Below are 15,014 nucleotides of genomic sequence, written 5' to 3'. Positions count from 1 at the left end.
TTCAAGTTTTCCGATGTATTTGGAAGAAAAATTGACAAAAACCTTGAAAAACCTTGAAAAAACCGAAAAAAAGAGAGAACGAGCGAAAAAATTTTAAAAGTTTAAATTTGTGCGCTTTTACTCACCGGGCGGCCTAGAAAAAAAAGCTTGTCCTTAAGGGCTTTCAGCGTTTTTTTCGATGCGTTTTTCTCGATGAAGGAGTTTTTTTTGAATTTTTTCTTTATTTTTATGTCAATCTACATGCATTTCTGCACATTTTGAAGCAATAAAAATTTCACCGTAGACCACCTTTAAGTCTTATATTGAACTAAGTTTTATCCAAAAATTCAAATAATTGACGAATTTTAAATTTTTTTGTTATTTCATTCACTTAAAGACTTTTGTGTCAAAACCCTTATTTTACTTTAATTACCCACAATAAAAACTCCATTCGTCATGTAAAATATAATCATCGCCACCGTAGTCTTTGAAATCGAAACTTGTGCTCTAAATGATATCCCACTTCTTTGTACCGTAATCAATCGCTCTTTTGCTTTTTCTAACTTATAGAAAAGTGTCACATTGGCTATGATAGCAAGTGACAGCCAAATGATAGTATTTGCCAAGTAGAATGTCGAGTTTCTAAGCTGAAATCAGGAAGTTGAAAAGTAATATGGCACAATTTGATCAGTGAGCTTGTATAATTTTCATTTCCGAGAAAGTTCAACCCTAGGATTTTCTCTGTTTCCAAGAACTTTCAAGTCTTGAAATTCTTTGAAGTTTCTAATGTTTGATTCCCCTCTTGGATACTATGGCTTACCCCAAATGCCGCTCCATAATAATAAATCCAAATGGAGCCAAATTGATATGGATACTCCAATTGTTTACAGGTTCCGATAGCTGGGAGAAGGAAAAATGTGCAAGAGATGGGGTAGAGAAAGATAAGGGACACAAAGATTCGCATGATTATTTTATTGTACTGTAAATTTGGAAAATAAGAGAGTCCAATGGTTTTGGCAATGTAATAGCGTTGCTATCAGAGTGGCCAGTAAGAAAATTTTTGATGGGAAGTCAGAAATTCGAATCAAGGTTCTTGGAGGATTTTCTATTTTTCAACAAAAATGTACATTTTCGAAACACCTGTTGCTTCCCCCCCCCCTTTTTTTTTAATTGGCGCTAGTTTGGTTAGTTTTTTGAAAATAAGACACTGAAACAGGAAAGATTTTCTTAAATGAAAATGTTTAAACTTGACTTTAAGAATTTTCAAAAACAAATTATCTTTTATTGGTTTCAATTACCGTAAAACCTGCGATAGAAGGGTCGCTATCTTTTAAATTTTTGCTAACTTTCCTCGGTTCTCGTCAAAAAGTTGTCAACTGATAAATTGTTTATTATAATATCAGAAATGTTTTTCAGTTGACACATTTTTTATATCTTTCTTGAAATTGGAAAAATTGAGTTAAATTAGACGGTTTGAGGGTGCTTCTATTGAAGGTAATGAACAGAATTTCTATTTGAAATTTTGTTTTCAGCATATTGAAACAAAACTATTCAACTATTTAAAAAAAGTTCGGTTTCAATTTGTATGTTTTACAAGAAAAAATGTTGTTTTTCTCATTAAGCTCAGTACGGCTATTCATTAACTATCCATTTATAATCGAAGTCTCACAGAATATCTTTGTTCGACAGTTTCACATTTTGGAAAGGTATTCCTGTTACAAGACATTCATAACTTTCGGAACTCAATTCTTCTCATGTTGTACAAGAATATAATTTATTCTCTTTAATATATGTGAAATAACCGCTTCTCTTCATCAAATGCTCGAAGTTTCTAGTTTTACTATTAATTTCTCAATTTACTGGGTTCGAAAGGTTCACAGATCTTCAAATATATTTTTGAATGTTTGTTGGTTTCAGAAATCTCATAAGTATTTAGCTTCCTGTTTATTGGTCCCCCTTGATCATGCGTTTTCTGTTGCACAACATTCATACTTTTCAAGACAGTGATGTACTTTTTGAAGTTGAAATTGGATTGCTAGTGACCTCGGCCTTTTATAATTTTTTAATTGAAAAAATTTCAGGACTATTATGAATTTTTACTGGTTGTAATGTTTTTCGTTACGGTCCTGTTTTTTTCTGCTATTCATAATTTTCGGAACATTGTACTGTTCTCAATCTCTCATCCAAATTTAGCGCTGACCTTATTATAATCCTTGGGATAAATCAAAATCACCAATCGAATGACTGGCATCAGAAACGGAAAAGCCATAGCACAATAATTCGAATAAAATGCAAATAATATAACCATTTTGAGCCAATGATTTGGCTCCATTCCAGCACAATACGAAGTGAAATATCCAGTAGCTGGTAATCGGACTTCGATATAGTCAAAGACAAAAAATAGATAACTAAAGATAAGGGATAATGAAATGGAGAGGAAGACATGTTGATTTTTTCCAGGCTCCAAATTGTCCCAATCAGTTTGCAGGTAGACTGAGAAGATTTTCAGAATTACAAAAAGAGTTGGAAGCATATAAATCCAAGGGATAATAGCCAGAATAGTTGGGAATCCATTGAATTCATATTGATAATTGATATAGGAAATGTTGTAGTGGATAGCTCCAGGAATCACTGTTGTGCTCATTTTCAGTGATTTTTCTTCTGGGAGGAAAACAGAAAACACACTGGTCAGCTTTTTTTTCGAAAATTAAATCAGACAAATGAGAAATGAAGAAAAAAAGTGGGAGGAGATTTTTCAACGACAACTACCAATTATGCCTCTAATGGCAAACAACTAAAGGTGTTATTTCTTTTTTCTATCAACAAAGCTTTAGATTGGATTCTGAAGATTGAAAGAAATATTAGACACATTTATGCACATACTCGAAAAAGAAACAGGTGCTGACATCACATAATATTAGATTTCAGGGAGTCAAAAATGAAATGGGTGGGGGTTTGAACAACTCAAAAATCAGATGTCGTGAAAATGTTGATATATATTATAGGTCAATTTTTTCAGTGAACTTTTTTTGTGTTTCAAGAAATCGTTAATAGGTTCGACATACTATCGTTATTGTTTGGCTAACGCTCCTCCTACCAGTCCGCTAACGCTCCTCTACCAGTCCGCTGCACAGTCAGAGATTAGGAACTGTGCGGCGTCTCTTCGAGGTTAAGAATGTGAGAATAAGAAGCTTTTCTCCTATTTTTTTCATCATAAAAAAATCAGAATCGGAAAAATATTAAATATTTTCAGCATACGGTACTTTCCGTTCTGGAACCTTTGACTACAGTGTTTCTATTCCAGAGCACCGATTTTTAACCAGTATATGTATTTAAAACTGAGCACATGTAATTTTTTTTTGAAATCATCAACATTTCCTTTTCAAAAACTAAGCAAAAAATGAAGCCAACAGCCTAGAAATGCTGACTTAATTGTAGTGATAAAAGTAAGTGATAAAAACAACATTTAATTTTCAAATATATTTCATTTGATAATTCTGGAATCCATGCTTCCAATGTGTTCCATTCATGGTAATTGCACGTATTCATATCTTCTCTTCCTCTTCTTTCAAATCCTCCTTTCTAATACTAATACCCATCAAATCCCTTCGGCTCATCTACTCAATTCATCCGTTTCTTGAACTATCTGCGTCTCTCTTTCTCTCTCTCTCTAGAGCTCCAAACGTCTTGAATACCTCGATAAATCTCTTATTTTTCTCACCAATCCATTCTTTTTTCCATAAAATCGATATAATTCACTTCAAAAAGTGACCATCCCAGACTAGTATTTCTGCTAAACTAGGGTTTCTGAATGGCTTCTATTTTCTAAAAACGACGGATTTGGGGGATGATGAGTGAACATAAGGCCAATCTTGTTGAGAGAAAAAGGCGGATGTCGAAGAAATTGGATGATGCTGATTTGATACCTCAACACTTCGAATATGAGAATCAATATGAGAAGTGGAGAGCGGCGAATCCGAGAATTGAGTGAGTTGAAATTTCAGTATTTATTTTTTACAAATTTTTACACATTCAAAAATGTAATCTTTAAAGGAACTAAAATTATTCGAGAATTGGTTAGATTTATAACAGTGCATGAAATGCTTTTTTAATCAATTTTCAAACAATTCACAGAAAAAGTCAGGAGATTTTCTTACCGGTCTTTCTTACCGGAAAACCTGTAATAGAAAGCACCCATGTTGTCAAGTTTGAGCTAATCTTTTTCGGTTCGTATGCAAAATATCAAAAAAGTGTCAACTGACAAAATATTTCTGATATTATGATAAAGAGTTTACCACTTTTCAAAATAATTGACATGAACCTAGGCTAGCTCTAAGTTGAAAGTTAGGGGCTGTACTATATTACAGGTTTTACGGTAACCATGTTTTAAAAGTTTTTTGGATCATTTTCGAAAATTTTCTGTTTCCTATGGGTTTCCGATTTGGGGAATCTGAATTTTTGATAATGCGGAAGTGTACTGTTGTCTGAAGTATAAACTTTAAATGTGTTTTTGTAATTTTTTCAAGAAACGAGAAAACTATTAGAAGATTTTGATTTTCAGATTAGAATATTCATCGTCTTTATCATTAAGAAAAAGACAAAACTTTCAATTTTCATGACTTATTTGAAACATAACTTTTAAGAAGAATTGATCATGATAAATCTTATTTGCAACCGAACCGGGATTTTTCAAATGTCCAAGGCAAGGCCCGCGAGCCGTGCCTCATTTTTTAAAAAGTTATTCAATAAGTTACTGTTTATAATATTCAAATTTCAGGTATGACTTCTCGGTGGACCAATCTGGCTACATCTATTGGATATGGACGTTCATTGTAGTTTGTGGATCTCTCTACAATATCATAGTCCTATCTGTCCTGGCTTTCGAAAACATTCGATCTGCATATCTGGAAAAGTTTCTTCCAATTAATGTTGCATTTGATGTCATATTTTTTATGGATATCATTATTAGGTCGATGCTTTGTAAGTTGAAAAATGTCACCAGAAAATAACAATTAATTCATTTCAGCATTCTACGATGAGGGAGTACTGGTGACAGAGTTTTCGGAAACGAGGAGAAATTATTTTCATAGGTAATTTTATAAAATATTTTATTAAGTGCATATATTGAATAGCGAATAGTAAACTTAAATCCACTTTTGAAGTTCCCGAAAAAGTATTAACTTTCAGTTTCTATTTCGGAATCGATTTGCTTGCAATCTTTCCATTCGACTATCTGCTAATCAGAAGACTTCTGCCGCATTTTGCAGACTAAATCGATTTCTGAAAATCTACAGAATCGCGAATTTCATTGCCCAGTCTTATGGAAAATTAACACAGGTTTTTCTCATTTTCGTTTCGAAAAAAAGTTAAATATTCAATTCAGGTCACAATATCGCTATCGAAAATCATCACTGCCTGTTTTCTCCTTTTTCATGTGAATGCGTGTGTATTCTATATCATTTCGGTGAATAGTGATACGTCGTCGTGGGATGGTGAGTAAAAGCTCAAAGTGCAAGTATTGGGTCACATTCAATCACAGCATTTAAGATAAGGTAGCCTGGCTGACACGCCTCAGGCGCGTTTTGACAAAGAAAGATAGCAACTTCATTTATTTATCATAAGACTGATATTGGAACAAACATTTTTTGCAGTTTCTTGAAGTTCATAAGAAATTTTGCAGTTTTTAAAGACTATTATCTAGAATTTGTTTGTGGAAATTATCTCACAGCATAGAATAAAGCAGAGAGGCTATCATCATTCTTACAATTAGGGAACGCAGACAAGTTTGAAAGTTTTCCATAAAAATTAAAATATTTCAGGCGTCAATGCTACATTCGACGATGACGAATACTTGCCATGGCCATACACCCCTGAAAAAATTACAGGTAAGAGAAAAGATTTTCAGAGGATTTCCCGTTTTCAGTACAAAAACGAACAATAATGAACGTCTTTCATGAAACGGCAAATAGCTGAAAACTAGGAATTCTCAAAAAATCTATAAATGCAAAGTTTTCAATCTAGGTCTGTTTCACACCATACAAAATTTTCAATGTGATCGGAAGCTTGATAGCCGCGCTCAACACACCTGAAAATGGTCAAAATCAACTGTGAAATACTTTTTTGTACACCTTAGTGACCCTATTGTATATGACCGGACATTTTGACAAAATTAATTTTTCATGTCCCCCGCCTTTACATGGTCGATGATCTTCACAATTCAACCTGTCTAGATTGATTTCCCTTTTTTTCTCTTATCAGATTTTGGAAATCTTTCTTTCATTTTTTTTCAGATGCCTACTTCGTTGGGTGTGATGGTCGAACAGATTGTTACAATCCAAATTTCTATTACGATGAGGCAAGAGAAGAACATCTCGTGGAACTGTATCACTTCTGGCGGATGAACAACAGGTAAATAAACTAATTGAATGAGAGAAAAGTGTGACCACTTGGTAAGAGTGTCAACAAGAAAACTATATAGGCGAATTCAATCTAGTGAGAAAATAAAGGAGTCAAATTTAATTTTCAAAGCAACAGCGTACACAAAGCCAAAATCTAAAACATCAAAATCCTTACTGAACTTTTGAAACAGTGAAAATGTTTAATTTCCAGAACCCAAGTGTTCAACTTCTCTACATTCACAAAAGAATACACTCTTTCGATGTACTGGTCAGCAATGACAATGACCACTTTGGGTGAGCAACCGGCTCCAAATACATCAATTCAAAATGCATTCGAAATTATAAACACGTTAGCTGGTCTCCTTCTTTTTGCCGTTATCATGGGAAGTATCGGAGACTTGGTGGCAAATGCGAACGCTGTGAAAACGTATTGGCAGACGTTGATGGACGGTTTAAAACAGTATATGACTTATAGGTAGGCCAAACGAGGTTCCGTTATTCCACCTTTTTATATGACTTTCAGAAATCTAAACGAGAGCTTGCAAACCAAGGTTTTGAAATATTGCGAATACGAAATGGCAGAAGAGACAATAATGAAAGAACATGAAGTGAGGGATGAGTTGCCAACGAAATTATACGGACATGTTACTACCTCGATTATTGGATCATCTTTGGTGAAGTCGCCATTGTTTCGGGTAGGATTTTGAAAAATATGGACAGCTCCTTTTCTTCAATTTTGAAGTGCTAGTTTTACAATGATGTTTCAGCCCAAGAAAAAATATTGTTAAGGTTTCAAGACCAAATTTCTTAATTTTTTGAAACAGAAAAAAAAACATTTTTGACATCAATAGTCTTCTCAAATAACAAAAGATGTTAATTTGAATAAATTAGCTATATAAAGAAACGGTAATGTTTCTTATCATATTTTTCCAGTTGAAAATTTTTTGATATCTTCAAAGGTAGCGAGATAATTGAGCTCAAAGTTCATTTTTTGAGTGAGCTTCTATTACATGGAGCACTTACAGTAAATTTTTCTAACTATTTGAGATGCCAATTTGACTAAATTAGCTACAGCAAGGAGCATTGATGTTTTCCATAAAAAGCAAGCGAAATGAATGCAAACGTTCCGAAAGCTTTTCCAGTAGAATTGCTTCATTTGGAGTTTTAACCTCAACAACTGGAAAAAGTGATTCAAGTAACTAATTTTTTCAATAGAAACTTTCAAATTGCCTATAATAATTCACTTTATTTTTTTACTTTGCATCATTTCAACAAAACCGCAATTTCGCAAAAAACACAGTTTGACTTTAATTATCTCGGTTCCTAGAAGAAATAGCAAAAATTTGTCCACTAATGAAATTTAAAAAAAACTTTATGATGAGTTTTGTTAGTTTACAATGTTTCGTTATCTCTTTTGCGACGAGCCAAAGTATAAGTATGAATTACCGTAAACCTTGTACCTCCTATAACAGGTTTTACTGTAAGGTTCATAAACTTTTCTAGAAATTTTTAGGTATTAGCTAAGGAAAATTATAATTTTCTCCCAATTGAATTTATTTTCAGGTATCCGAACGAAGTTTCCTGAACGACATATCTGAACTCCTTGAACCCCACTACTTTTGTCCAGGAGATGTGGTTATCGAAAAAGGACAGTTTTGTAGTGTAAGAATCTTTTTTTTCTTTTTTTTCTCCAAATTTTTTTTGCAGTCCATGTTGATCATAGTCTGTGGTCAAATGGTTGAAATGGCGGATGACGGAGAGGTCGATCATTATGAGGGAGAAATTCTAGGAGATGTCAACTTGATTTGGTTCAATAATCATTTGAATAATAACAGACATCAACATAATTTTGTGTCGAGTGCCTTCTCACAAATTCATATGTTGAGTCGAGATGATTTTTTCAAAGTTTTGAGTTCTTATGATCCGAAATTGAAACGAAGACTTTGTGATGTTGGTAAGAAACCCCCTTCTCTTTATTCTCAACAGAGCACATTTTCAGCATTCTATTTGCAAAAACAGCGAGGAGAATTAGACGACAATAAGCGGAGTTTAGTAGAGAATGAAGATATGGAGACGAATTTGAAACGATTAGCAATCGACACTCTAGAATTGCACGACAAAATGGGCGAAGTGGAGGAAGTGTTTTGGGTGAGGAGTCGAGAAAAAGAGGGAAACACCGCACGCTTGTGTATGACAAGAAGGCATACAAAAGATGATGCCCGCGTGGTGTATGTGGTTAGAGCGCGCAAGGGTAAACACTAGGGTGCTGACCTTGCGGGTTCGAACCCCGTCGATGATTATATTATTCTACTGTTCACGTACCGACTGTTCAGTGGCGGATACAACCTTCTATGAGACTTTTTTTTTCCAGAAATTCCAACGGAAAGCGAAAAAGAAGCTATTCAAGAGTGAGATGACCGCCATTGACCTTTTGAACAGCAGAAAGAAAATGAGGCGGAGATTCTGAATGGTGTCAAGAATGGGAAGAAAAAACAGAAGACCGATCATCATTTGACTGAAACCGGTTATGTCGCAATCGAGAGAAGAAGAGGGTCTACGTATTTTCTCTTCTTCTTTTTTTTTCTTCTGATTTTTTCGCGGTCATTTTCATTTTGTGTCTTCTCTTCTTCTATTTGTTGAAGCGACAGGTGGCCCCTTCGCCGATTTTCCGAGTCATTCGGTTTTTCCCATTTTACAACTATATAATGTGGTGGCAAGCAGTTACAATTATCCTTGTGGCGTTCGCTATCATTTGCCGTTCGGATTACTGTGGATCCGATCAAATTGCTTATGGGATGGAAGTTCATCATAGTGGAGTTATAAGGCTATTGTGCTCCAAACCCAACTGTTTTGATAAAAACTACTCGGTTAGTAAAGTTCTGAAAACTTGGGATAAACATAATTTTCAAAACTTTTAGGACTGCCCAGAACGTGCTGAAAGTCCTCAAGGGTGCAAGAAGTCGAACGATTGGGTTGGAGGTTTTGATAAGAACATCGAAGGAGATCTATCGGTGATGTGTTGTGAATATGAGGGGTTGGAGAAATATGCAAAAATACGGTATACAGATGTGAGTTTGAAATTTTTCATCTTTCATTCTCGCTGAATTAATTATAAATTATAAACGTTTTTTGGTTCTCAGATCTTCATTATGAAATGAAATTCTTTTTAAAATATCCATAAAACCAATCATAGAAGAGGCAACTTTGGCCCAGTTTTTTTTCGTTTCTAGTCACTGATATCAGAAAATCAAAGAAAAGGTCAACTGACAAAATGTTTATCATAATATCACAAACATTTTACTTGTTTACAAGTTTTTGGTATCTGGCATAGGAACCGAGATAAATTCTGTCAATGTTGGGATGTATTGGAAGTTTTACGATGGATAAAAATTCGTGAAGAAATGTATCTGTTTCAATCAGTTTATACAAATACCCAGAACTTTTTTCGACAATCAATTTCGGTCTTTACGATAACGGTTAAATATTTCCAGGTCCGAATTCGAAGAGGCGAATTTTTTGAAGGCGAAGAAAAGGAGAATGCAGATGGAGATGTGATAAAGTTCGATGTGATCAAAGATATTCGAATGCATAGGGATTCAGATGGGTTAGTTTTTTTTAACGAAAATCTTAAAAATTCGTCAAAAATGATAATATTGTACCTTAAAAACCAATAGATCGCCACCCAACATTTACATTTTTAGGTCAAATATCTTAACTCCTATAAAAGATATCAAGAATCTGTCAACTGATAAAATATTTGACATAATATCAGCAACATTTTATTAGTTGACAGATTTTTGATATCTCTTTTATAAATTGAGATAATCGAGCTCAAATTGCGACGTTGTTTTAGATAATTTCTGGTGAATATAGGAAAAAAATGTCCCGTTTCTGATAGTTGATAACAAAGTTTGCTATTTTTAAGATCACTTGTCTTGGTAAATTGTATCGAAAATCTGGAAAGAATCTACGGTGCAGTAGAGAAATATGTGATCTGTTGAAGATATAAACGAGATAGAGAATATAGGGAAAAACTTCTTGTCATTGATATGATTGATGAGGTCTTTCAATTGATAGCGGGGGAATATCGCCAGAAGAAAATTTGGGTTGAGAAGAGAACAATTACTTCCAATTGAAAAAATAAAATTGAAATTTCGAATATCGAATCTTTGAAACAGTATAACTTTAGTGACTTTTCTATAGCTCGGCTATGTATGAAATTTTTTATTGAAAACTCGGTTTCAATTACAAGGTTTCAGAAGAGCAATTCGAAGATTTTTTATTTTGATGAGGATTTGTGATGACCTGGAAGTTCGATGCGAACTACCAGTTCACGGAAAGAAGTTGTAATTAGGCTAAGAGATGTGTAGCATGGGGGAAATGAAATAAGATAACTACCATAAGTGAATTGTGTATAGAAAAGGACCTGAAATAGACTAAGAAGACAGCTATGGAATCTAAATATGTTTTATTGAATTTCGGAGAAAGCGTACAGGGTGTGTCTGCCGCGTTAAAACTCCAGAAATGACTGCTTGAATTATGGGACACATCTTACATTGGAAAGGGGATTATATAATGAGAACAGTAGGGTAGTTTTGCTTTCGGAAAATCACAAGAAGAAGAGAGTAAAAATATCAGATCTGCGTAGTACGAGTCCTCTGCTATGACGAAGGACTCGTTGGGGGCTTTTCCACGGTGGATCGGTCCCATCTGCGTTAAAAGAATTTGCAATAGTCTGCGAAGAAACAAAATCTGCCAGTACACGTCTGTTCCGGGACAGGACTCGTACCAATTTTTGTAAAAGAAAATGATGTTATGAGTGTGCTTGCCCACAAGAGATTCGAATTAGAAGGGCCTAAAATTATGCAACAAGTGCGCTCCTTTCCGACCGACGAGAGAGTGTGGCGGCGATGGAGGACGGGAAGAGAAAAGGCGTGTCGGCGCGAAATACGAAAACAAGAAGTTGAGCTCGACGGGAGAATCTGTAATTAAAATATAAAACAAGATAATGGAAAACTGGGAAGGGTAAACTGGAGATTTGCGAGAAGACCTGCTTAGTTCTGCTGACTTCTGTATTTGCTAGCAGAGAATCGTGTAGTTGTCATCTTCTGTCCTGCAGTCTTAGACGTGCTGCTGAGTCTGTTGTGTACTGCTTTGCAAGAAGAGTACTACCCGACTTGTGGAAGCGTAGTTTTCACAACAGGATTAGATTTTCGACACAAATCGAAACATTTATAGAAATCGTTACAAAATATAATATACCGTAAGCGCTCTATCAAAATGCCAACCAACCCATCAACTTTGAGTTAATCTATCTCCTTCCTTGAAAAAGATATGAAAAAGTGGTAAACTGACAAAATTTTTATCATAATATCAAAAATGGTTTGTCAGTTTATTGCTTTGATATCCTTCGCAGAAACCGAGATAAAATGGGTCAACGTTGAAAGTTTTAGCAGTCATTCTACTAAAGGATTTCACAGTATATACAGAATTTACGATAAATATAGGAGCAATAATTTTTGCAGTTCCAAAGAGTTCATAAGAAGTTCTGCAGTTTTTTAAAAGATTTTTTATTGTTTTTAAAATTATCTTCCGGAATTTGGGGAATGTCAGCGGTCGTTAGGCTGAAATGTAGTCTCAGACTTTTTGAAAGAAACATTGTTTTGAATTCTAATACACAGGCCAGGGTTGTCCAGAAATTTTACGTTATTCGAAAAAAGAAACATCTAACTTCTAATTTCGAAAAACTTCCGGCCTTTTCCCAATGTTCACACATTAACCATGGAAAATATATCAAAAAATTGAAACAGCAAAACCGATATTCTGTTTCCTAAAAAAAATGCACGCACACAATTTTCGATTCTAGAAACAATCATCATTTGTCATACTTTACAAAGCGCTGATTCTCAAAAAGTAAATATTCATTTAACATTTATAAACATCAACTGCAAATTCCTAATTTTTGCCTAAATTTCCAGACACGCCTACTACAACCTAACAGTTCTTTCATTCGACTGTGAATCAATTCCCGATGTCAAACCAGCGTGGTTTCAAAAAAGTCAATGGCCCTACTTCCAATACAAGAAGGCTTAATTTGTTAATTGGGTTATCAGTCTAATTAAACGGGATTCTTAACGGGTTTTGGGTCAAGACCGGTGTTTATTTTGAAAAGTTGTGCCTGTCTTTGAATAAATTAGTTTTTATGAACACGCATCGCCACAAAACCAACACCTAAATTTTTCAATTAAAAAAATAATGGAAAAAGGAAATTATTCTTTTCCAAAGAAGACTATCATTTTGAAGAATTTGGTAGACGAGTCAAACGTTTATTGTAAACTGTGTCGTCAATGATGAGTGAGTTTTCTTCTTCTGGAAGATTCTCCACGTGGATTCTAAATTTCAGGTAGAGAGCAAGTTTCGGTGGCGTTCACGCCAACTCGAGTCAATATCGATAAGTATTTGGAGAGATTGATGAATATTGGAAAATTGGGAACAGGATTCACTTCGACAATTGAAGAATCTGAAATCTCGGACCTCGTTGGTGAATGTCTCCAATCCTTCCAACGTCAACCAATGATGATCGAATGCGCTCCACCGGTCACCATCGTCGGCGACATTCACGGACAGTTTGGAGACGTGATGCGCATTTTCAACAACGTCGGATTCCCTCCAGATGTCAATTATTTGTTCCTTGGAGACTATATCGATCGAGGACAATTCAGTATTGAGACGATTCTTCTGTTGATGTGCATCAAGATGAAATACGCGGAGAATTTCATTTTGCTTCGTGGAAACCATGAAACAAAACTCATCAATCGTATCTATGGATTCTACGATGATCTGAACAAACGATTCGGTACTCCGAGACTCTATGAAGACTTCACTAAAATGTTTGAAATGATGCCGTTGACTGCTCTAGTTGGAAAACGGATTCTTTGTATGCACGGAGGGTTGTCGGCTGATTTGATGAACGCACCGAAATTGGATATTCTCAACACTTTTGCTCGTCCATTGCATGTAAGATTTTTGGAATTTGAAGCAAATTGATTTAAGAGTTTAGGATCCACCAAATCCATCACTTGCCATTGATATTTTGTGGTCGGATCCGGATGTGAATACGAAGGGATTTAAAGCAAATATCAGGTATTTCTTGAGTTTATATGTCAGATAATATTCATTGGAGCGTTTTTGCATCATAAGTATTATATTAACTATCGTTTTAAGTCCAATACAAGAGGAATTATTTAGCACTCGTAAAGATCTAAACTTAACATTATGTTGAAACATAAAATTTTAATTTTAACTGTTTCTTTTTTCCAGGGGATGCAGTTGCACTTTTGGACCAGACGTTGTTGCTCAAACTTGCGATAAGTTTGGCCTCGACCTGATTGTTCGTGCCCATCAAGTGGTCCAGGATGGATATGAGTTTTTCGCCAATCGAAAACTTGTGACCCTATTCTCAGCTCCCCACTACTGTGGACAGTTTGATAATGCCACTGCGGTTATGCAAGTCAACCCAAATATGGTTTGCTCGTTTAAGGTAAGTAGTTCAATTTCAGAAAGTAAGAAAACGTGTTTCCTTCAATACAACTCCACCGATATACCTGCAATTTGACATCAATTGAGTCATATCCTTAACTCTCAACTTTGAGCCAATTTATCTCGGTTCGTATAAGAGATAATACAAGTTTGTCAACTAATGAAATGTTTGTCTTGACGTCAGCAAAATTTTATTAGTCGGCAAAATTTTGATATCTCCTTTAGAAATTAAGATAATTGATCCCAAATTGACAATTCAGGAGTGTCTTTGGCTATTGGCTAGGAATGGCTATTGGAGGAAATACATCAGTTTACTGTTTCCTTATCCTTGTAAAATTTTGAATTTAGAATACTCATGTTCGCAGATTAATTTTTTCAGCTATTTGCCGATTTCTGAAAAACACCTACTTTAGGCCTGTTTTTGTACTGAAAACGTGAAAAAAATCAAATGTATTTCAGAAAACGGCAAATTGCTGAAAAACGAGGAATTTTCAAAACATTCTATGAATACAAAATTTTCAACTTTTCTATTTTAGTCGAGACTTCTGAAAATGGACAAAAATTAACTGAAAAATAAGTTTTTGTATATTGTAAAGATCGGTGCTGAATTTTTCATAATGTCAGCAAAATTGTATTGATTTACAAGTTTTTGATCTCTTTTAGAAACGGAGGTAATCGGTCCCAAAGTGACTCTAGAATAAATGTAATTGTTTACTGTTTCGCTGTTTTTGTAAAATTTTGGATGTTAAAATAACTGTTAGAAATAGACAAGTTCTAACTTTAAGTCAGATTGAAATATTTTTTGCAGATTCTCCGCCCAGAATTTCCTGGAAGAGCAGCTCCATCCCATCAGAAGTCCGCCACTACAATCCTTCTTCCACCCACCATCTAGAACTTTGTCTTTTCTTGTAACCTAAATTTTACAAAGGAAATGAATCTGAAAATGCTACTACCCACTCTTCTCTATTATTACTCTTGTTTTCATTTTCTTTTTTGTCTTTTTTTTCGACAAAAAAACAATAATCCATCATTTGTTGTTCACAGCTCATCTCGTCACCTCATTGTTCTCTCTTATCTTTTTTCTTAGGGCCCATTCGA

At 34.7% G+C, this 15,014-nt stretch overlaps 4 protein-coding genes across 4 annotated transcripts in view; 3 read left to right on the top strand and 1 right to left on the bottom strand.

Moving 5' to 3' along the window:
* Window positions 1-943, bottom strand: part of Cbr-sru-1 — a gene marked incomplete at both ends in the record, with an annotated part of 8,402 nt that extends 7,459 nt beyond the window's left edge. The window contains 2 exons of the mRNA XM_002632875.2: window positions 413-626; window positions 800-943. Coding sequence (XP_002632921.2) covers window positions 413-626; window positions 800-943 — 358 coding nt within the window. The remainder of the gene's footprint in view (window positions 1-412; window positions 627-799) is intronic.
* A 2,886-nt stretch (window positions 944-3,829) lies between these two features.
* CBG25106 lies at window positions 3,830-8,844 on the top strand (the record flags this gene model as incomplete). Its single annotated transcript, XM_045235252.1, has 13 exons — window positions 3,830-3,966; window positions 4,757-4,959; window positions 5,006-5,028; window positions 5,167-5,316; window positions 5,363-5,471; window positions 5,799-5,864; window positions 6,270-6,387; window positions 6,589-6,852; window positions 6,901-7,072; window positions 7,941-8,039; window positions 8,085-8,331; window positions 8,377-8,612; window positions 8,749-8,844. 13 exons carry the CDS (start codon window positions 3,830-3,832, stop codon window positions 8,842-8,844), a joined length of 1,920 nt encoding a protein of 639 aa, XP_045097392.1.
* Window positions 8,845-9,082: 238 nt separating this feature from the next.
* Cbr-wrt-3 lies at window positions 9,083-12,466 on the top strand (the record flags this gene model as incomplete). Its single annotated transcript, XM_002632872.1, has 4 exons — window positions 9,083-9,244; window positions 9,296-9,445; window positions 9,869-9,981; window positions 12,356-12,466. Coding segments are annotated over 4 exons (536 nt in total), but the record flags the coding sequence as incomplete, so codon positions are not given.
* Window positions 12,467-12,724: 258 nt separating this feature from the next.
* On the top strand, window positions 12,725-14,808 carry CBG21670 (the record flags this gene model as incomplete). The annotated part of the gene is made up of 6 exons (XM_002632871.2): window positions 12,725-12,731; window positions 12,781-12,942; window positions 13,255-13,394; window positions 13,438-13,520; window positions 13,698-13,917; window positions 14,725-14,808. The coding sequence occupies 6 exons, from the start codon at window positions 12,725-12,727 to the stop codon at window positions 14,806-14,808; spliced, it is 696 nt and encodes a 231-aa protein (XP_002632917.2).
* Between the last annotated feature and the right edge of the window lie 206 nt (window positions 14,809-15,014).

The sequence above is a fragment of the Caenorhabditis briggsae genome (assembly GCF_000004555.2).
Source record: "Caenorhabditis briggsae complete genome, chrIV, whole genome shotgun sequence".
In the NCBI taxonomy this organism is placed as follows: domain Eukaryota; kingdom Metazoa; phylum Nematoda; class Chromadorea; order Rhabditida; family Rhabditidae; genus Caenorhabditis; species Caenorhabditis briggsae.
The sequence above is the reverse complement of the archived record's forward strand: the minus strand, read 5'-3'. Positions and strand labels throughout refer to the sequence as shown.